This window comes from Cajanus cajan, chromosome 2 (assembly GCF_000230855.2).
Source record: "Cajanus cajan strain Asha chromosome 2, NIPB_CcT2T_4, whole genome shotgun sequence".
NCBI classification, from domain to species: domain Eukaryota; kingdom Viridiplantae; phylum Streptophyta; class Magnoliopsida; order Fabales; family Fabaceae; genus Cajanus; species Cajanus cajan.
The window spans coordinates 65,257,335-65,280,440 of record NC_138518.1 but is presented as its reverse complement, the minus strand read 5'-3'; the positions used below and the strand labels follow the sequence as shown (position 1 = coordinate 65,280,440).

The 23,106-nt window shown below is 34.2% G+C and overlaps 2 protein-coding genes and 1 non-coding gene across 3 annotated transcripts; 1 reads left to right on the top strand and 2 right to left on the bottom strand.

The window, feature by feature from the left end:
• Positions 1–4,142: 4,142 nt before the first annotated feature.
• Positions 4,143–10,057, bottom strand: LOC109818653 (WAT1-related protein At1g25270). Its single transcript, XM_029268898.2, is given in 8 exon segments — positions 4,143–4,305; positions 4,308–4,372; positions 4,495–4,646; positions 5,442–5,600; positions 5,928–6,189; positions 6,303–6,419; positions 6,517–6,579; positions 9,816–10,057. Coding segments are annotated over 8 exon segments (1,071 nt in total). The 5' UTR covers positions 10,007–10,057; the 3' UTR covers positions 4,143–4,243.
• Positions 10,058–14,305: 4,248 nt separating this feature from the next.
• On the top strand, positions 14,306–16,111 carry LOC145955134 (uncharacterized). The gene is made up of 2 exons (XM_083069843.1): positions 14,306–15,626; positions 15,714–16,111. The coding sequence occupies exons 1-2, from the start codon at positions 14,306–14,308 to the stop codon at positions 16,109–16,111; spliced, it is 1,719 nt and encodes a 572-aa protein (XP_082925969.1).
• On the bottom strand, positions 14,589–14,694 carry LOC145955380 (small nucleolar RNA R71). The gene has a single exon (XR_014431994.1). It is a non-coding gene; the product is annotated as a small nucleolar RNA R71 (small nucleolar RNA).
• Positions 16,112–23,106: the final 6,995 nt, after the last annotated feature.

The following is a 23,106-nucleotide window of genomic DNA, read 5'->3' as shown; positions in this document are numbered from 1 at the left end:
ATTTCAAACAATTGCGGAATTTAAACATACAACAGTTATTTAAAGCCATATAATAAATCATGTTATCATACAAGCAAGGGGTAACGAAGTAATTTTTAACTATTATTTGTTAAAAACAATCTGCCACTAAATGGGACTGACTCTCGAAGCTTCCCCAGTGAAGTCGCCATCTGTCGCCACCGGCCCAAACGGGCCTCGGCGGTCGCGAAGACGGTCGAGCTCGCTTTTATTTTAGTTTTGAAAATGTATTGGATTATTAGAACGACTTGTTCTCAAACTGAGACCTTGTCGATCTTATCCAATTTATTTATTAAATGTCTCACCAATCCATGTTAATCCCAAGCGGGACCCTCCATGGATTAGTGGTTTTCGTAGTAAAAGGGTTCGTGGAGTCGCCACCAATGTTTTACTCAAAACATTGGAAAAAGGGATAAGGCAATTGATTTTATAAATCAACTTCGGCCATTACAACCAGAGTTGGGTAAGGGAGTCGGTTACGTGTGGGGAAGGTATTAGCACCCCACAACGCCCCTTTCGGGTTCCCTATGACAGATTATTTCTAAAAATAATAGTACAAAATTACTAAATTACCCCTATTTATTCTAAGCAATTATAAATTAACTATCTACATGATGACAGTTTAATATGCACACAGAAAGCAGTAAAAGAAGGGATTTTTAGAAAAGAAACCTCTTGAAGCGTGCTTTTTATATATCGAGTAAAACTGGGAAGCTTTTTGGCGTTCCCTCGCTCTTACAAGCCCGCTCACTCCTTCCTAAAAAATAATATTTGACTTGGAAATCCGATGGATTTCCCTTCGACTTAGTTCGAGACTCAAGCAAAATGCTCAGAACTCAAAAACTTCGTCGGATCAACTCTCCGAGTGATTTCTAGGCAGAGCACTGCTCAAAAAAACCCAGAATACTCAAGAAGAGGGTTAAAACTGTGTGTAAAAGTGTCCTATGACGTCAAAATGACGCCATATTTATAGGGAACAGGCGCAATAAGGGCTATGGAATCAATACGGCCGTATTGAAATTTTTGAACTTCAATACGGCCGTATTGAGTTCAATACGGCCGTATTGAAATTCAGAAATTTCAATGCGCCCGTATTGAGTTCACTGCGGCTGTATTGAAGCTTCAATACGGCCGTATTGATTTCAGTACGGCCGTATTGAAGTTTCAGAAACTTCAATACGCCGTATTGAGTTCACTGCGGCCATATTGAAGCTTCAATACGGCCGTATTAAGTTTAGTACGGCCGTATTGGGCTTCATTCCCTCCACTTCCTTATTTTAAGCTACTCTAAGACCTCTAAATCTACAGATAGCCATCCTATGGTCTTCTAGGAGTCCTTCTGGCTGACTTTCCTTCGATCTTTGAGGGTCTTCGAGTTTTATTTCCGACCCGGACAATTTTAGGGGTCTACATGCCTTTAGATCATTCTCAAAAGGCTTCCCAACCGAGTGACCCACTCGGCCAAGGATGTGCCAAGGATGTACCTTCAACTATCCTGAAAAGGCTTCCCTCCCGAGTCGTTACTCGGCCAAGGATGTACCTTCGGTTTTCCTGAAAAGGTTTCCTTCCCGAGTTGTCACTCGGCCAAGGATGTACCTTCGGTTTTATCTCAAGGCTTCCCTCTCGAGTACTCACTTGGCCAAGGATGTGCCTTCAGATTATTCTCAAAAGGCTTCCCAACCGAGTGACCCACTCGGCCAAGGATGTGACAAGGATGTACCTTCTATTTTCTTGAAAAGGTTTCCCTCCCGAGTCGTCACTCGGCCAAGGATGTACCTTCGGATTTCCTAAAAAGGTTTTCCTCCCGAGTCGTCACTTGGCTAAGGATGTACCTTCAGTTTTCCTGAAAAGGTTTCCCTCTCGAGTCGTCACTCGACCAAGGATGTACCTTCGGCTTTCCTGAAAAGGTTTCCCTCCCAAGTACCCACTCGGCTAAGGACGTGCCTTTGGATTTCGCTCACAAGGCTTCCCTCCCGAGTACTCACTCGGCTAAGGACGTGCCTTCAGATTATGCTCACAAGGCTTCCCTCTCGAGTACTCACTCGGCCAAGGATGTGCCTTCGGATCATTCTCAAAAGGCTTCCCAACCGAGTGACCCACTCGGCCAAGGATGTGACAAAAATGTACCTGTCTGAGGGGCACACTAGTAATCTTCTTATATTCTAAGGGCCGAACGGGAGTTCCAAGCAAATATTCCAGTGCGTGGAGGGTACCTGCAAAAGGCACTCCGACGCTCAAGTCAGGACAAGTACGAGTATCGATAGTAATTAATGAACAGTGTCATACCTCATTTTATGTGACTTATTTATGCTGGTTGTAATGGGCCCTAAGTGTGGTGGGCCTGTTCTGACATTTACCAAATTAGGTAATACAATGCTAAATATGAACGATTATGCCTTAATCGTGTGTTTATCCTTGTTAATCATGATCGTTGTTCTAACTGCAGTATTTAGTCGTCTTGGTCGTTGGCCGAGCCAAGAGGCAAAGGGCTGCCAAAGTATGGGTGTCTTGTACAGAGAGGGTGTGTCATGTGCCCTTTCATGTGGTTGATGTGATCCTCCCGGTACAGGTTGTATCGTGTAAAAGGAGAAAGCTTAAGAAACACAGGTTGCCTGTTAGTAAGTTTCAAAGGGTCTCCAAAGTTGTTGATTTTGCTACTAGAATATACTGTCCTATCAGCTAAAATAAAAAATTTCTCTCAGCTGGCATAATTAATGGAGCTTAACTCGTATGCAAGTTGCTAGAATGGCATAATGGAACTTAAGAATACACGAGATCATAGAGCATTAGTGTCATTATCATCATTGTACATAAAAAAAAATCTGAATACTAAATAGGATATAAATGAATTCATCAATTGATGTATTAATTAATTATACTCAACTTATTAGCCAATATAATATTAATTAACTAAATATTAAATAAGCAAGTTCAAGTTTTGCTATGGATCAACTATATACATAAGTTAATTTTTAAATTTAATAGTTGAAAACTGTGAATTATTTATGAGTTTTTATCTCTCTCTCTCTCTAAATTTAATAGTTAAAAACCATATATGTTAAAAATGTTACATTTAAGTTCAAAGAATGTACAGTATATTATAATTATGTGTAAAATTACAAATTTATATGTAATTTTTATTTTTATTTTTTTTAAATTAATTTTTACTTATCTTATGAAAGTGTTTAATATTGCATAATAAAATAATAAGGTTAATTACAAGTTTTTTCAAAAGAGATGTAATATTAGAAGAAAAAAAATAGTTTAAAACTAAAAATGAACTAAACAAGTTAAATTTAGGCTTTATATACAATACGCTTAATTTATACTTTTAATTTGACTTATTTAGATTAATAAATTTTAAATATCATTAATTCTACAAATCAAACCTAACTTTGCTTGTGTGAATTGGCTTGTTATAATTAATACTCTTACATACCACAATGTCCCAAGCTAGTGTGGGCTAGCTTGAATGATGTGCGTGGAATAGATTGTGCTAGATAAGGCTATAATATATATATATATATATATATATATATAAAATGATATACCAAACCATTGTATCAAATAAAAAGAGAATGCTTAAGAAACTAGGCTACCTATTGGTAAATTTCAAAACATGTCTGTTTGGACTTCGCTAATTAAGAAACCTGCTCAAAAATTGTCTCTTTGAGACTGATGAAACTCAAATTTGTAGAAAATTGCTTTAGTGCTCGGTAGAATTGGTATCCACCTTGAATTGAGTTGTATTAAGCATTATTAATATTTAATTCTATAACGAATATCTAAAATTATTAAATATAATAATTAGAAAATGAGGATCCTTTTAAATAATAACTTAATTGTTTTGGACCGATATGTTGGCTAGATATACAAAGTAAACAACATGGTATATCCCAGCCCAGTATAAGTGATAAAGACATTTCAACCCAATCCTAAGGCAAGAATGACCCCATACCTGGTGTAACGAGTACTAGATATAGCAGATACAAATTGGAAATATCTCAACAAGAACTTGAAAAATTGTTCCCACGGGTGCCACCATTAAGTAACAAAGGCCAAATAATATGGGGTAGGCATTATTGTGATTAAGTCACGTAATATTAATTTATCTAGACATTAACTAAAATGGAAGTGTACACCGATCTTTATTCTTTTCTATAAATAGTCTTTAAGTGTTAGTAACATTCATGGTTATTGTGATCTAAGGGCTGGGCTTACAACCTCAACATTTTCTGACTCTCCTCTTGTGGTGTTTCCTAATGCCACTAACCGAGACTTCTTTTTCAATTCTTGGGCATTACCCCAAAGCACCATGTATAGACCGCACACGATCATCACTGCTCCAAGCACACTATACAATTTAACTAAATTAGATTAAATCAAATCAATTCATGAATATATATGGAAGAAAAAAATGATTCAGTTTTGGCTAAACTAATAAAGATAAGATTTATAGCATATATATATATTTACCTTCCTAAATATAGTTTCTCATCCAATGTTAAATAAGCTGCAATATCCACTAGCAAAATCTGCAGAGGATTGAAAACAGACGCAAATAGAGGACCTCTCTTCTTTATGCACCAGGCAATGATCACAACTGCTATTCCAGAGACCACAATTCCCTGCATAAGCATTACTCACATGAAACAAACTTCCTTTGAGCATATATACACATGAGCTTTCAGTGCATCAATCTTTATTTTATTTTATTTAAATATAGGATTAAATATGTGTTTATCTCTACAGAATAAACAAATTTTTATATTAAAATCTTCAAAGTCTTTCTTTAATTTTTATCTTTCTAAAATTTAAAATCAACAATTTTGGTCTTAATGTTATATGATATGGATTAATTACCAATATATATGTATCTAAGTAAAAATATGTGTTGATTTCAAGTGATACTCAATCATGCACACATGATATATTTTTTTTATACCATGGTATTAATAGAAATATCTACTAATTTTGTCGAAAATCAGTCTTTCTTGAAAAGTTTTAAAATTTGAAAACTAATCGTAACACTAATTGCATCAATGAATGACTAGTAATATATTCCAATTTTGCATCTTTTCACAAAGATTAAAATTGAATTTCACTTGTTTAATTAATATGAATTAAAAAACAATTTTTCAAATTTGAAAGAGACAAAAATAAAATTAAAAGATGTGTTAGAGTTGAAAACTAAAATTTATTCATTTAAAAGACCTAAAACATATTTAACTCTTTAATTTATTAGCTTCAAAATTACGCACATCTTAAAACTAATTAGTTCATCCAAAGGTGAACAATCTCAGGCGTTTGGTTTAGATGCTATAGTGTATGGCAGCAATCCCATTTGTATATCTGTGCATGTAACTAATTTCAAAGTTTAAGACATAGTGATATTTAATAAATTAGGGGCATATATTATATACCGAATAAACCACTGTTAGAAGCCTGATATTGAAACCCAGCTTCCATTGGTTCCAATCTCTTTCGACACAAAGAGTAAAAGCAGTGGCCTGTATTGCTGCCATTGTAGTCATCAAAGCTGTGCTCGAGCGAGGACTTGGGTATTCTGCATTCATTTTAGCCTGCATGAGCAATGTTTGATCATAAAACTTCATGTTAATTAATTGATCAATGTGTAAAATCACCTCAATTCAAACTGATCCCTTTAGTTCAATTTAAAAAAAATAATAAAAAAATAGATTTATATATAAATATAAAATAAATAACAGAAAACTAACTCAATTTTAAAAAGTCGGCTTTTAAAAAAGTTGAATTGATTATATTTTATAGAGAATAGTTTGATTATAAAACTATTTTTATAAAAAAAGAACTGTCTAGTTGGGTTTGAATTTTAAAAAAAATGCAATCCATGTGTGCATTGTTTAATTGGTCATAAGAAACAAGGTAACCTGAATGATGAACCACGAAGAAAAAAAGCAGGAGCTTCCTATGGCACATGAGATACCCAACAGTTTACTTCGAAAGTCAGCATGGTGTAATGCCACATGACCATTTTGGTTCTGATGTGGATGCATAAGGTTGATTTTGGACGACCATATATTAATTTCTATGCCTCTGAAGAAGGTCATCACCATTGCCCCACTGATTCCAATTATGGTGCCTATCACCTTTGCCCTTCCTTCTGCTACTTTTAAATTTAATTTCTCGAACCTATATAGCACTTTCAAGTTCATTAAGTACAATTTTTTATTCAATTAAAAGTAATGAAGGCATAAGAAAAGAAAATATAGTGGAGTGGTATATATGAATATATATATATATACCCAAAGGATATGGCCAGAATGAAGGTAATGGCCGGATTAAGGTTGACCATGGCTGACATAAATGTAGCTGACGTCAATTCGAGGGCCTCCAGGTAAAGGTTTATGAATAAACTTCCCCTGAAAAATTAAATGACCATATCAAAATGTATATGCCTGAAATATATATCATTATGATATGATGTTAAAAAGGTGATTGAGAATATACGTAGCATACCCAAACAATCCACACAGAAAAGCCAATATAAGAACCCTCCAAGTAATCTTTGGTCTCTTCTTCCTGATGGCATGCATGCAAAAGCACTTTCACTTAATGCGCAAGTATCACGTTCAAGGAAGCAACCGCTTCCTTTACAATTGGTTGAGAATGATGTTACTCGAGTTTTGAAAATGATACATATGCTTACGTTTTGTTTAATTAAGAAAAAGTATGTATGATTTTGAATCAAAATTCAAATCCACGTAGAACAGATGTGACAATAACTTAATTTATTGCATTTCTGCTAATAATGAATGCTAATTAATAAGAAAAGGCAATTAAAGTATTAGATTGAAAAGGAAAGAAAAGGTAAAGATAAAAAAGAATAAGGAAAAAAAAAAGGAGCCAGAGATATTCCCGGATCTTTTTTTATGAATAAAGTAAAATAAAATTAGGAGTATCCTTTATTTGATTGTAAATTAAGAACAAGGAAGAGATATTAGCTAGCATTAGCTTTCTAATATTAATTTGTTGAGCTTGTAAAAAATATCTAAGAGAATATTCTTATAGTTTAATGGGGATGCACTAATATAGTAAAGTAGTTTTACACAAAAATTGTTTTGATTAAAAATTTTGGTGAAAAATAAACACTAATTTTATAATTCAAGTTAAATATAAATACGTGATTTAATAATCATATATCAATTAAAACAACTCTTTTCATTTTCCTTCTCTATAAGAAGAATATTGGTTTTCAGACTCCTTTTCCTCAAATATTTAAAATCCATCCTAATATTCCTAGCTAATTACATTCAGAAAAAGCATAAAATTCACTAACTTGCTCATTATGATATCATCTTCCTTTCTAGCCTCTTCTAGAAAATAGGATGATCTAGTTTGTAATTTCTGCTCACTTATCTATTTCAAATTTATTAGTTTGTTTTTTTAATTATCATTTATTAGTTTGTTTAATTTGGTTTATCTTAAAAAATGTTTCTTAAAAAACTTACAAAATACTTATTTTTTTAAAAACATATTAAGGACAAAATAAATAAAATTATGTAATTATTTTCTAGAATAATATCTATATATACAGCGCGAGTAATTAATAAATTATATAATACTAGTTTGAAAACAATTATAGCCCTTTACACACAAAAAAAGAAAAAAGAAAAAAAGGTGATAGGGGTCAACTGTTAAGAGATATATACCACAATATTTTACTATACTTGCTATTGAATGACTATGAGAAATCATTGACTATCATGATACCAAGATTTCAGCAATTATATCCCACGATAGACAACAGCCAATTAAGGACACCACAAAATGGAATAATAGCTACGCACTATTATATATATGCTGTCAGTTCATATTATAGAATACAATTCAGATCAATACTATTATATATATATATTTTTTGTTAGGAGGAAGGGAAATAATTTAACCGAATGGAAAAAAAAATAGGGAAAAACTCATTTGATCGGATAACATACAAGAAATAGCGTAAAATTGTAATTATTTGATAGAGAGATATTAAGTAAAAAATAAAGAAAATATATATTTAATATAATAGATTTTTATGTAAAAATATATTATTTAAATAATTATATTTATTTTTATTAATTATTCATTTAAACAATAATATCAATAGTGTAAAGTAAGCCTTATTCAAATATTTATTTTTGAAAATTCTATATAGATTCACCTAAGGGAGGAAAATTAAATCTACACAGACGCTATCATGTATAATTATTTTACAAATTTATTTAAATTATCTCCCCTAAATATATATATATATATATATATATATATATATATATATATTTAATTTCTTAATAAATCTATTCTTTTCTTTTTCAATTCCTATTAAATCATCTCTTCTAATACACCATACGTATCGGAATTTGAATCTTTATTGTTTTCAAAAAAGAAGGACTTGAATCTCTTTTGTGATAAGATTTTTTTATGAATTTATTTTTAAATAAAATATTTAATTATTTTATCCAATATTTTTAATTGTTTTAATTTTTAAAATATGTAAACAAATAAAATTATTTTTAAATACATCATTATATTTCTCTAAATATTAAGGGTATAAATATATATATCAGAGCAAAGAATCATGTATTCAGGATATAAATACGGATCATTTCGTTTAAATTTTTAAAAATAATTATAAAAAAAGTGTTTTTTAAAAAGGTAATTTTTGAAGATGTTGATAAAAAAAATATTCTTTTAAAAGTAAATTTTTTAAAATAAATAATTTAGACAGATATATATATATATATATATATATATATATATATATATATATATATATATATATATATATAACTACTTATTTTATTATTTTTTTTTTAAAAATTAAACACCAAAGCGGACAATGCATGACTGTGGTGCAACCTGCACGTTTCACACAGTAAAATATTCGCAGGTCGAATATGCAAGATTCCAACTATATATAGTCCATTAAAATTAATGCAAGGAATATTGAGAAAAAAATTAAAAAATCGTTTTTAAATGAAAAAGCTTTTCAAATATTATATAAAAATATTACTTTTATTACGTTCTCACATAAAAATTCACACGAATGAACAAAATATTCCACAAATCAAATTCCGTAGGTGACACTATTAGATACATACCACAAATACCACGTATTTATAGTTCTAAAAAAATTTAAAATAATACTTAATAATAAAAATTTTAATTTATAATTATAGAAAATAATTTATACATCATAATATTATTAAATTACAAATTATCATAACAGTATTCTATTCGGGTTCTCTACAATATTAAATATGCAATTTTGGTTTTCTATTTGTAATTTTGTAACTTTAGTTCTCTTAATTTTATAAAATTTATAATTTTACTTTCCTCATTAAATATTTACACGTTAATTGATAAAATTATAAAATTATTTAACTTAACACTAAATATATAAACATAATAATTAATATTGAATAAAATTTAAGTTAATAAGTCATGCTTTTAATTTTTAATTTTATCACATTTTCATCTCATCTTACTATTTTTATAAAATAAAAATGAAAACTAGTAGTAAAATTTAAGTATAAATATTATTGAGTATTAATTTTTTTGACATCTACTTAATATCATATCACAATTAATGTTTTAACTATTAATAAAAAAAATATTTAAAAAAATTAAAATTACGATTTTCATAAAATATGAAAGACTAAAATTTTGAAATTTAAAATTTAATGATTAAAATTATAAATTTAATATTATAAGAACTTAGATGTGAAATTTAGCCTTAAAAAAAAAAAAGAATGAATAATAGTATGGACCTATCAAAGATAAGAGCAACGGGGACAGTGAAAGCCGATGCAAATGCGAAGCGATAGGCAGAAGCTATCCTCATGCTCATTCCATCATTTATGGCCAGCTTGAATACCACATTCACTGCAGAAAATGCAATCTGCACAAACACCATTAAGATGTCTGGTTTCAACGTATGCAACACCTTTTTCATGTTCATGGATGTATATGCTGCACTGGGAGAAGAAGAAAATGCTGTGAAAGCAAGCTCAACCTTGAGTGTAATTTTTATAGGGAGACTGGATTCAGTTTCCAAAGTACGTATCTCCACGTCACCATAGTCCAAACATATTATATTACAACAGGAACGCACATTTTTGTGGTTTTATAATATATAACTAATTAAAATAAGTTAGGTGAATCAGGGAAAATTCTCAATTAGATCTTCCTCTTTGCCATAGTTCTTGTCCGTAAGTGAACCTTTTTTGTTTTTTAAATGCTACATAATGGAGCAATTAAGCTTTATTCAGACAGATGAGGGTGGAAGCCATCCAGGACCACAATAATTAAAATACATATCTTAAAGCATCCAATGACCTAAGAGCATTTACGATGTCCGTTGCTTATAAGCAACTCTCAACCAATTTAAATGGGTCTCACTGTGTCATGTCATTCATAAGCAACTCATATTATATTTTTACAATTTTTTCTTTAATAAAAATTATTTATAAGCATCCCTACTTTTTTACCACTCATACTACACTTTTTGACATTTCACACTACACTTTGCAATATCTCTGTACACTTCCACCTTGGATCAACATCAACCAATCAAACCTCTCTATTTTAAATTTTAGAGTGCTAAGCACGGTTGCTTCTCCAAGCAACAAAGTTAAAATTTTTAGAACTTGTCTTGCCACGTATGCTAATTTTAGTGAGAATTTCTTGTAAGTACTACTACTTAAAAATAAGATACACAATAAGCACTCCCATTAGAGGTGCACTAAGACAATTTCTGTTGTGTGGGTGGGACCCTCTCCCTATAAGTGGTGGGTCCATTTTATTTATAGAAAATATTATCATTCATGGTAAGATAGCTTTCTTAAAAAAAATAATTAAGTTACCTTAGTGATTAATAATATAATTACTTTTAAAACAAACTATTTGAAACATGTATTTGCTAAAAAAGATGATAATTAACCAAGTCAACTTAAATTTCAATTCTATTCTAAATGTGAAGTTTAATATTCTCGTTTCTTTATTTTTGTTTTCAAAATTTTCCTTCATTATTGCATTTTCTTCTTTGTTTTTGTTCAACATCAACCCAACCTTTGCGATATTGTCTTTGAAAGTGGTCTTGCTTCACGTGACTTCTTCGAATTTTGATAGGTACATGTGCTATCACATGCAAGAACTGACATTCAAGTCAATACGAGAGGAATTGAGATTGAGAAAATTTAAAAATGAAAACCATAATGTTATCGTTGCTTACTGCTTTATATAGTATTCATCCCTATGCTTATTGCTGCTATAGTGCCATTTTTGTTGGCAACTAATACAATGATTTCATTATTTGACACTTTTTGGTTTAAATCCGGTGCCTCTTAGGAGTATTATTTCGATATGGTCGCCATGTATGAAACTAGACCAATACATATTTGGTGAATTTTAGCCTCCTTAATATCATCGGAGCTCAAATATTTGCTCACGAAATTCATACAAATGAGTTCATCTCCGGCTAGGGTCTCCTAGGGTAAGGCCATTAATTAGTTGTCTTGGGCAAGTGGTTTGACATCTTGTGTTGACTAAGTTAAAGAGTGAAAATTGAATTTATCATAATCTAAAAAAATGACGCCAATGTTTGTGCATGAGTTGACTTTAACTATGGTTTTATTGACTTTGATTGAGGTTAAACTGTCGTTGATTGATATAGTAAGGTGTGTTCACCAGTGGAAAAAACATTTAAAATCGGTTATTTTTTACTTTTAAAATCGGTTCTCTGACCGATTTTAAAAGAGCCGATTTTAAAAAGTGGGACTTTTAACATCGGTCGCTGATCGATGTTCCGATGTTAAAAGTGGGACTTTTAAAATCGGTCATGGCATGACCGATGTTAAAATTCTAACTTTTAGCATCAGTCATGACATGACCGATGTTAAAAGTGGTTATTTTTTTTTAAATATTTGACTTATTTTAAGAGGATTCCTGAACAAAACCTGCAAATTAATAAAATACCAGATAATAATTCATATACTTTAATAGACCAAATTACATACAAATGACAAGAGTTGGTAAATGTCAACCATATATATAATTAAAGTAACTTACAAATTATGATGCATCTTAAATTACAAAATGAGTAAAACTATAAAGGTGAGTCAAAAAAGAAATTTTTAAGCAAATAATGCATTGTTACACAAAACATAACAATTTATTTTTCAAAACTTTGTGGCTTGAAAGCAGCACATATTGAGTAAACTGATATAGAAGAGGCTTATACTTATAAGATTTTCTTGCGCAGTTCTTGCTGAATGCCGAACAGGGATCGATTCCTTTGTATCTTCTAAATTGACTTCACTGTGTGACAAATCATCTTCAGTGGGTGTCTTTGGTGACTGTTGAGTGTCTTTTATTCATATATTCACTCAACTTTTGGCACTCTTTTTGGATGAATTGTAAATATATTTATGCTAATTTACTCTTTAAAAGTTATATTAGAAGATAGAAGAGTAGTAGAAGAGTTAATGTTGATTTTCTATCTTAAGTGCAGCAAAAACTGAGGAAAAGACTTCTGCAGCCATAGCTCTGGTTCTGCAGCTATAGCTGTAGAAATCTGGAAGGAAATTCTAGAAGTCAGAAAGTTGCAGCCATGGCTGTGGTTCTGCAGCCATAGCTGTGGAAACCTGCAATGCAAAATTGGGACTCCAGAGAGTTACAGCCATAGCTGTAGATCCTCAGCTAGAGCGGTGAGGCATTGGAGATCAAGAAAAGTTACAGAAACTCACAGCCATAGCTGTGGTTCCATAGCTAAAGCGTCAGAAATTACTTAACCATGAAGGAGTTGCCACAGCTATAGCTGTGAAACCACAGCTGCAGTTTTGGAGGTTTCTTCACCCTAAAGGACTCTCCACAGCCATAGCCGTGGATCTACAGCTATAGCCGTGGGAGTAAAAGTCACTTTTTGGCCCTGTTTTGAAGCTCATATAAAAGGGGGAAAATGAAGAAACAGGGGGATCATGTACCACAGAGAAAAAAAACAGATTGAGAAACACTTGAAGGGAGAAGCGGAGCAAGAACGAAGACTTGGGCAGCTGGGTCATTTGGGAACGAAGCCCAACCCCTTGTTTTCATCTCCAACTTTGTAATCTCTTCTTTTACTTCTTAGATCTTGTAATGGCCATGTGTGGCTAAACTCCTTAAGGATTGGTTGGATGTAACTACTAACTCCTTTTCTTCTTAAATATATGCATTTTGATCTCATTATTTGTGATTGATTCTTCCCTTAATGCTTATATCGGCTTGATCACCCGTTGTATGATTTTTGGCTTTTGAATCCAGTTGGAAAACGTTTTCGAAAACCCGAACTGAATCTTGCACCTAATCATTTCTTGTTCTAGGAATAGACTTGATTTGGTTAGTCACATTGTTCAAGTCATTGTTCTTAATGCGAAGTGTTAAACTTAAAACATAGAGGAATCATGTTTTGAGCTTAATGACTTTAGGATTCAACCTTGAGGAATCTTATTGAATTACTTAATGAACGTGGAAATAATGGAATTAGAATCGCATTTATCATAAGAAGATCTACGAGTTAGCAAGTGCTCCTAAACCAATCCTTGTTTCTTAATCATTGTTCTTACTACGTTTATTTTATTGTGTTGTTCTAATTTGTTTTCACTCATTTGCAATTATAACAAAATTCTCATTTGAATCATTAGAGCAAGAATTACTAAACACTCAAATCCCTGAGGACGATATTTGAATACTACTTCGAAACTTGGTTCACTTTCCAAGTGGTGGGTTTGCGAAAAAACCTCATCAAGTTTCTGGCGCCGTTGCCGGGGATTTGGTGCTATTTAGTAATTCTTAATCTTGTGATTTTGTAATTGTGTAAATAATTCATTTTGTGAATATTTATAATATATAGAGATATTTGTCTTGTTGTGTTTTGTGGACTCACCTTGCTGTGCAGACTTCTTAAAAGTGTATGCGAGAGAAAACTCTAGCCGAAAAATTGCATTTTGACCCTGAAATTGAAAGAACGGCAAGGAGGAACAACAGTAGAACAAGAAGGCTTAGACAGTTAGAGAGACTCCAAACACAACAGCAAGATCTTCTAAGTTCTTCTACTTCATCAAATCAACCACATCTCGAAACAAAAATGGCTGAAGAAGGAACAGGCACTCATAATGGTGGACATGGACCAGCTAGGCCTCCTAGAAGGACCCTAGGTGATTATGCACAATAACATGGTCTTAGGCATTTCTCTAGCATTGCAGCTCCAAATACTTCTAGAGCCATGGAGATGAAGCCTGCCTTCCTTACTTTGGTTAGCTCACAACAATTTGCTGGCCTTGATCATGAGGACCCATACTCACACCTGTCAAATTTCTATGAGCTATGTGGAACAATGGGAATTCCTGAAGGTGATGAAGAAGCTGTATATTTGAGGTTGTTTCCATTCTCTTTAACAGGAAAAGCTAAAGTTTGGTTACAATCTCACCCAAATCAAAGTTTGACAAGCTGGGGTAATGTGGAAAACAAGTTTGTGAATAGATTCTATCCTTCATCCAAGTATATTAAGGCCAAGTCAGAAATTACTACTTTCAGGCAAGGTGCAGATGAACCATTTTGTGAAGCCTGGGAAAGATTTAAGTCATTGCTCAGAAAATGTCCTAACCATGGGTTTGAAGATATAGCTCAACTCAATTTCTTTGTTAATGGAATCAAGCCTAAGGTGAAGATGTTATTGGATGCAGCAGCTGGTGGTACCATGATGACTGTGAGCCCAGAAGAAGCTACTCAAATTATAGAATCTTTGGCATCTTCTGATCACCAAGCAGAGCATGGGAGACATCAATCTCATAAAAGAGGAGTTCTTGATCTCAGTACTAATGATGCAATCCTTGCTCAGAACAAGCTGTTATCTCAACAGATTGAAGCACTGACTAAGCAGATGGCCAAAATACCACAGCAGCTTCATGCCATTGCTTCTTCCCCAGCTCAATCAAATTCTTATTTAAAGTGTGATTTTTGTGGGGGAGATCATCCCAATGGACACTGTTCTGAAACTTCAAATGAAGAAGAGGTCAACTATGTGGGTAACCAACCGGAAGGAGGTAATTTTAATTCCCATAATTATAATACTAATAATTATATGCAGGGAAATCAAGGTTGGAGGAACAACAACAACCAAGGATATGGATGGAGGAATGAAGCTGGACCATCCAATAGACCACCACAACAACAACAACAACATCAGCCTGCTTATCCTTCTATGCATGAAAGAACCAGCAAATTGGAGGAGACTCTGAACCAGTTCATGCAAGTGTCTATGAACAACCAGAAAAACACTGAAGCTTCCATCAAGAATTTGGAGGTGCAGGTGGGTCAGCTAGCTAAACAATTAGCTGACATGTTTGGAGGCCCATTTTCAGCCAACACCAAGACCAACCCCAAGGAGTATTGCCAAGCCATAACAACAAGAAGTGGGAAGGTAGTTGGTAATGATGTTGGGGTAAGTGAGAAAAATGAAAAGAAAGAAAATGTTGAATTGAGGGAGGTTGAGGAAGAGATTGAGAAGAATGAGGAAGGAAGCAATAAAAATGAGGGTGTAGATAGTGAGAAAATAAAATAGAAGAATGGAGTAAAGAAGGAGAAAAATAAAAAGAAGGGCAAGGAATTCATTTCCACTGTTCCTATTAAAGACTTACCTTACCCTCATGCCCCATCTAAGAAAGAGAAGGAAAGACAATTTGCAAGGTTTCTGGACATCATCAAGAAGCTCCAGATAAATATTCCCTTCACTGAAGCCATGGAACAAATGCCTACTTATGCTCGGTTCATGAAGGATCTCTTGACTAAGAAGAGAAGAATTCTTGAAGAAGAAACTGTGGAGCTTGAGGCTGGGTGTAGTGCCATCATACAAAAATCTTTGCCTCAAAAATCCAGAGATCCGAGTAGTTTTACTCTCCCCGTGTCTATTGGAAATATTTCAGTAGGTAAGGCACTATTAGATCTTGGAGCCAGTATCAATTTAATGCCATTATCTATGCTGAAGAAGATTGGAGATGTAGAGGTACGACCCACAAGGATGACCTTGTAGTTGGCAGATAGATCCATCAAGCTTCCACATGGTATAGTGGAAGATATGATCGTGAAGGTTGATAAGTTCATGTTTCCGGTTGATTTCGTAGTCATGGATATGGAAGAGGATGTAGAAGTTCCTTTGATATTGGGCAGACCCTTTATGAAGACAGCTCGAGTTATCATTGACATGGATGAAGGAAAGTTGAAGGTGAGGGTCCAAGATGAGGAAGTGAGTTTCAATGTATTTGAAACAACGAAGTTTCCAAAAGGCAACAAAGATTGCTTTAGAATTGATGTATTAGATGATGCGTACTTGGAAACTCAAAATGATTTCAAGAGCTCATCGCCACTAGAGAAGGCTTTGCCTATCTCTAACGAAGAATTGGAAAAGGTCATTGGTAAAGCTTGTCATCTGCCAGTGGAATTGGAACATAAAGCATTTTGGGCTTTGAAGGCCTTAAATTATGATTTGAAGGCAGCAGGGGAGAAAAGAAATCTTCAATTGCATGAATGGGAAGAAAGGAGATTGCAAGCTTATGAGTCTTCTAAGTCTTACAAGCACAAAGCCAAGATATACCATGACAAGAAGATTCTGAACAGGAACTTCCAACCTGGCCAATAAGTATTACTGTTCAATTCCAGGTTGAAACTTTTCCCTGGGAAGCTCAAATCTAAGTGGTCAGGTCCTTTCTCAATTAAATCTGTCAAATCATATGGAGCAATTGAACTTGAAGATCCTGCCTCTGGAAGGACGTGGCTAGTTAATGGTCAGAGGCTCAAGCATTATTTGGGTGGTGAGGTTGAGAGATTCACTGCCAATACACATTTGAAGGAGCCATGAGTAATCTGGAATTGTCAAGCTAAAGACACTAAATTAGCATGTTCTTGTTTTAATTTCTGTTTTAGATTCTAAGTTTTAGTTTGAATAGTGAGTAGTATAGAGTTGTTTGATTTCAGAATAAATGTGCTTGATGATTGGCATGTTTTGGAATGTGTTAACATTGCTGATCTTGTTGAGGTTCTGTTTGTGTTTTGTGTGTGAAGATTTGGGGATGTTATTTTGTTGCTTTTTAGTGGTACTGCAATGTTTTATGTGTTGGGTTTGTGATGATTTTGATAATTTTGGAGTATGGAGTAAAATGTCTTTGTTCATAGGGAGGTTTAATTTCATGCTGCTTGTGGTGTTATGATAGGATGTTTTTGTAATTGCTGACCCTGTTTACTTCATGGTTGATATGTTGCTACAATGCCTATATTTTGTTCTAAAACATTTGTGTGTGTGCAGTTTTAGTAGTGTGAGATAATAGAAAGAGTTAGAGTTTCAAGTTTTTGGTTCAAGTAGGTGTTTGGGGTCATATGGTTATAAGCTTGTTTGATGTGTTTCAATGGTTACAGAATTTTGTAAAATATTTAGTTCCTTGATCATGTTGGCTGCACACTCTGTTTGTAATGAAGTGGTGACTCACATTGGCCTAATCAATTTTTGAGAATTGTGAGTTAGTGGTTTAATTAGGGAGTTCAACAAAAAGAATTCAAAAGGAATGAATGATGTGTGACCCTGGTTGTAATAGCTTACTCATATGCTTTAAGATATTCTGCCATTCCCTCAAATCATGAAAAACATTAGGGACCTGACTGATAGTAAGCTTCAACTTAGAAAATCAAATTCTGAGTCTTGATGCTGCAGCGCTGGCATCACGGCCTTAGCGCCAACTTGCTGCCAAGGGCTCTCATGTAGAAAAAATTCCACAGCTGCAGTGCCCCATTCACGGTCTTAGCGCCAACTCCCTGGAATTTTTTGTTGGAACCTAGACTCACTCCACGCTCCAGCGCTGGCCCCACAGCCAAAGCGCTAACTCCCTGCCATGACCCTATGATTATGTATATTCCCAGCGCTGAAGCGCGATTTCCATGGCCATAGCGCCACTTTTCTGCAAAAGATCTCTCACATGGGAGACAACCCCACCGCTTCAGCGCCAATTCTGCAGCCATAGCGCCAAGTCTCTGGCGCCAATTCTAAAACCGTGGGACTCAAAACATTTGAAATAAATGAGAGGTTTTAAGCATTTTGGGTCAGTTTTAAAACTGAACCCTTCTCTCCACCTCTTCGTTTCTCTTCTTCTTCCACTCATGAAACCCATTAACTTCTCCACACTTCAACTTTCCCTCACATTTCCTCTATAAAGTTCCCATTTTTAGGCACCAAGGTTCCATTATCCTTAAATCATTTCACTCAAAAGCTTCAAAGAGCACCCTATTCACATGGATTTCAAGGTGAAGCTTCAAAGAGCATCAAGGTTCCATTTTTCTTCTCTTCATTGCATGAGAAACGTGAGTGAGCTCTTTTTCTTTTATGACTAAGATTTATGATTCATTGGTGGATTATTTTTATCAATAGAGGAGTGGTTTAGGTTCATTCTCTTTTTGGCCTGCAAAGCATGAATTTGGGTGTTTGAGTCTTCAATATGGCACATGCATAAGCATTCACATTTTCTGCCTATTTTGTGTTCGAAGAAATGCCTGAATGAGAAAAGTTTTTGATTTGAACACAATCAAAGCCTTGAAAAAGGTGGTCACTGAAATGTTCCATTTTGTGAAGAATTTTGAGCCTTGCATGGCAAGAATTCACATGCATGTTATTTCTCCTTATCATGTCCATCAATTGCTTGATCAAATGCCTAAGTGAATATGTGTTCTTTATCCAAAGTGTGAAATCATTGATCATTAGAGCTAGTAGGAAATATTTGCTTGTTCATTGGTGGCTTGGAAATAACTTTAGTGTTTCACATGTTAGAATGTTTATTGATCATTCCTTATGCCCCATGAAGAATTGTGTTTTGTTTGTATGATCAACTTGTAGACTAACTTGGTTGCAAGAATTGGTTGTAAAATTTTCAGATAGTTTGTTCAAGAGGTGGCAGTTCAAGCGGAAGCTCTAAAGCCACTCATAAAATCCTAGCTGCACCAACCCCACCACCACCATTTGAAGTGGCCTGGGGACAGTCCTATATTTTTTGGAGGGGGTGGAGATCAAGGAGATCAAGGCGAACAACTTCATGGTGGGGAGCAGGAGCATGAGCAGGCAATGATGAAAAGGAGAGGATGGAGGGTTGTTGTCACCCTCGTTCTGAGAAAGAGGAGTTCCACTTTAAATTTATGTAATTTCAAAATTCCAGTCATTTTAAATTCCAGTTGTTTTAGTTTCTATTTTGTTAATTGTTTGGACTATCTGGTGGTTCATATACTTTTTGTGAATTAACAATCATCAAAAAAAAAAAAAAGGGAAAATTGAAAATCATTTTTGAAAGGTAGTAAATGAGATGACTTTTAGATCAAGAAAAAGCGAAAAACACATCTTTTGATTCACTTAAAAATGGTTTGTTTTGCTGCTTGTTTTGAGGTTGCACTCATCCAACTTTGTTTGATCATGAAATTGTGAGTTATTTGATTAGCATGGCATGAAAAGATCAGTAATTGAACATTTAGCCAAGCTGGTGAGTGAGAGAGACTAAACAGTGCATATATCATATATATTTCCACTTTTGAGAGCCATCATCATGGTATATGTGTTTTCATTGGTTGAGTCTTGAATTATTGCTCTTTTGAGAAGCTTTGGACAGGATCAAGGCATTCCATTGTGCATACTTGAATTTTTCTGCCTAGAGCCAAACAGTTAGCCATGATTGAATCCTTTATTTGAAACCTGTTTGAGCCCTAACCTTCAATCAACTTTAAGCCTTTGCCAAATACCAAATCTTCACCCTAACCAAACTTTTGAGAGTATAATGAAAATGAATTGGGGATTAAGTTGGGGGAGTTGTTTAAATGGCAAGGTTGAGGGAAATTATTGAAATCAAGTTACTACAAAGTTTATAAAAAAAAATAGCCCTCTCAAAAAAAACAAAAAAAAATCAAAAGCAAAAGCAAAATAAGCAAGCACTTATACATAAAGTCTCAAAAGGGAAGGGGTTATTGAAATTTAGGCAGCTAATCTTGAGGAAAAAGGTGGTAATGCAAAGGAAGAATTTGGGCTGAGAGGCATGGTTGGAGTTGAATATTCAGAGTGAACAAGGTGGAGTTGTTTGGTTCATTTTCATTCTGCTCTCTTGAGTTTGAACCTTGTGGACCTGAAAAACCATATTTTCTTGCTAGCCAAGCCCAGTATAAACCTTAAAAAAAGTCCTTGTGATCCTTAAGTTTCTTCCAATGAGTAATGATGGAAAGATGATATCAATGTTTATGTTCATAGAAATGATGAGTGGAATTGAGAGAAACACTCACCCTAGAGAGCCATATTTGTGAGAGTATGTTCAAATATTGGTTTGTAATGCTCGTGTTATGATTTGCCTTGCAATCTTTTTGACTAAGCATGATTGATATTGTGGGCACCTCAGTGAGTCGAAAATGGTTTGTGATAGTGAATTGATTGAATGTTTGCCTTATTGTTGATACAAAAGAAATCTCATGATGGGAAGTATCCTTTTGGTTTTTGATTGGTATTTTGTTGGGGACCAACAAAAGATTAAGTTGGGGGAGTTGTTGAGTGTCTTTTATTCATATATTCACTCAACTTTTGACACTCTTTTTGGATGAATTGTAAATATATTTATGCTAATTTACTCTTTAAAAGTTATATTAGAAGATAGAAGAGTAGTAGAAGAGTTAATGTTGATTTTCTCTCTTAAGTGCAACAAAAATTGAGGAAAAGACTTCTGCAGCCATAGCTCTGGTTCTGCGGCTATAGCTGTAGAAATCTGGAAGGAAATTCTAGAAGTCAGAAAGTTGCAGCCATGGCTGTGGTTCTGTAGCCATAGCTGGGGAAACCTGCAGTGCAAAATTGGGACTCCAGAGAGTTACAGCCATAGCTGTAGATCCTCAGCTAGAGCGGTGAGGCATTGGAGATCAAGAAAAGTTACAGAAACTCACAGCCATAGCTGTGGTTCCATAGCTAAAGCGTCAGAAATTACTTAACCATGAAGGAGTTGCCACAGCTATAGCTGTGAAACCACAGCTGCAGTTTTGGAGGTTTCTTCACCCTAAAGGACTCTCCACAGCCATAGCCGTGGATCTACAGCTATAGCCGTGGGAGTAAAAGTCACTTTTTGGCCCTGTTTTGAAGCTCATATAAAAGGGGGAAAATGAAGAAACAGGGGGATCATGTACCACAGAGAAAAAAATAGATTGAGAAGCACTTGAAGGGAGAAACGGAGCAAGAACGAAGACTTGGGCAGCTGGGTCATTTGGGAACGAAGCCCAACCCCTTGTTTTCATCTCCAACTTTGTAATCTCTTCTTTTACTTCTTAGATCTTGTAATGGCCATGTGTGGCTAAACTCCTTAAGGATTGGTTGGATGTAACTACTAACTCCTCTTCTTCTTAAATATATGCATTTTGATCTCATTATTTGTGCTTGATTCTTCCTTTAATGCTTATATCGGCTTGATCACCCGTTGTATGATTTTTGGCTTTTGAATCCAGTTGGAAAACGTTTTCGAAAACCCGAACTGAATCTTGCACCTAATCATTTCTTGTTCTAGGAATAGACTTGATTTGGTTAGTCACATTGTTCAAGTCATTGTTCTTAATGCGAAGTGTTAAACTTAAAACATAGAGGAATCATGTTTTGAGCTTAATGACTTTAGGATTCAACCTTGAGGAATCTTGTTGAATTACTTAATGAACGTGGAAATAATGGAATTAGAATCGCATTTATCATAAGAAGATCTACGAGTTAGCAAGTGCTCCTGAACCAATCCTTGTTTCTTAATCATTGTTCTTACTACGTTTATTTTAAGTTATTGTGTTGTTCTAATTTGTTTTCACTCATTTGCAATTATAACAAAATTATCATTTGAATCATTAGAGCAAGAATTACTAAACACTCAAATCCCTGAGGACGATATTTGAATACTACTTCGAAACTTGGTTCACTTGCCAAGTGGTGGGTTTGCGAAAAAACCTCATCAGTGACTCTTGCTCTACACGTTGAATTCTGGTTCTGGGAACATCGTGATTAACTACAGAAGTTGCACCGGCACTTGCACCCCCTTTAAAGTCATATTCAGCTTGGGGTCCCTGAAATAGAAGGACATTACGTGAATGGACTTCATATTCTCCACAGACCAAACAATAAAAACAAAAAAGTTACTTCTTATGCCAGGCAAGTATTATATTGTTAAAACTCCCAACCTCTCATATAATTCCTTAGGAAATTCAAGTTTGGCTTCTTTTGGGTTTTCATCTTTCCTCCCGATCCACCATGCATCCGAAAATACAATCTAGTAAAATAAAGATATTGCTGAATATGATAAGGAACATAGGTGAATATACACAAACGGTTCAATTCCAGAAATAAATTAGTAAATGAAGAAGAAAGAAGAAATGCATAAAATATTAATTCCTATACCAACAAGAAGTCAAAACAGGAAGAGGAAGGGGAAGAACACCAGCGATGTTCGACATAGATACATGTATGTTTCAAAGGAGAAATGAATCAGTCATAACATTCACTCTAATATCATAAACATAATTATTAAAATTGTATTATGTATGAAATGGGAATTGTGACAGCACTAACTCAAGTTTAGTTCTGTTGGCTACTTTCCACAATATTCTGGAGAAATCAATGCATCATTCTATCCATCCTACGTGTTACAAATCAGTTAGAACCCCTATTTTCTGATAAGGAGAACGTAACAAGAAAAATGCCTAAAAGTTTAGATTGGAACGGCCCTAGAATGACCCATTTTGCAAGCAGAACGGTCTGTTTAGACTTAAAATTCGCCTAGCAACAACGAAATAAGAGATATGAGAAGAGAATGTTACCTTAATGTTGTATTCTTCCGAGAAAATAAGAAGTTGCACACTTTAGATGAGAGCCCGAGAGAGTAAAGAGAGGAATATATGAACTATTGAAGCCAAAGAGTAGAGAATGGAGCTAGGGGAAATGGGAGCGGAGATAGAAGTTTAAGTCTCTGATGCTACTTTTAAAATTAGTTGTTCAATAACCGA

Excerpts from the sequence above, each read along its gene's own strand:
- LOC145955134 (XM_083069843.1), top strand. The coding sequence starts at position 14,306 with ATGGAGATGAAGCCTGCCTTCCTTACTTTGGTTAGCTCACAACAATTT. Across the intron at positions 15,627-15,713 it reads TAAAAATGAGGGTGTAGATA|ACTTACCTTACCCTCATGCC; the intron begins GTGAGAAAATAA and ends TTCCTATTAAAG.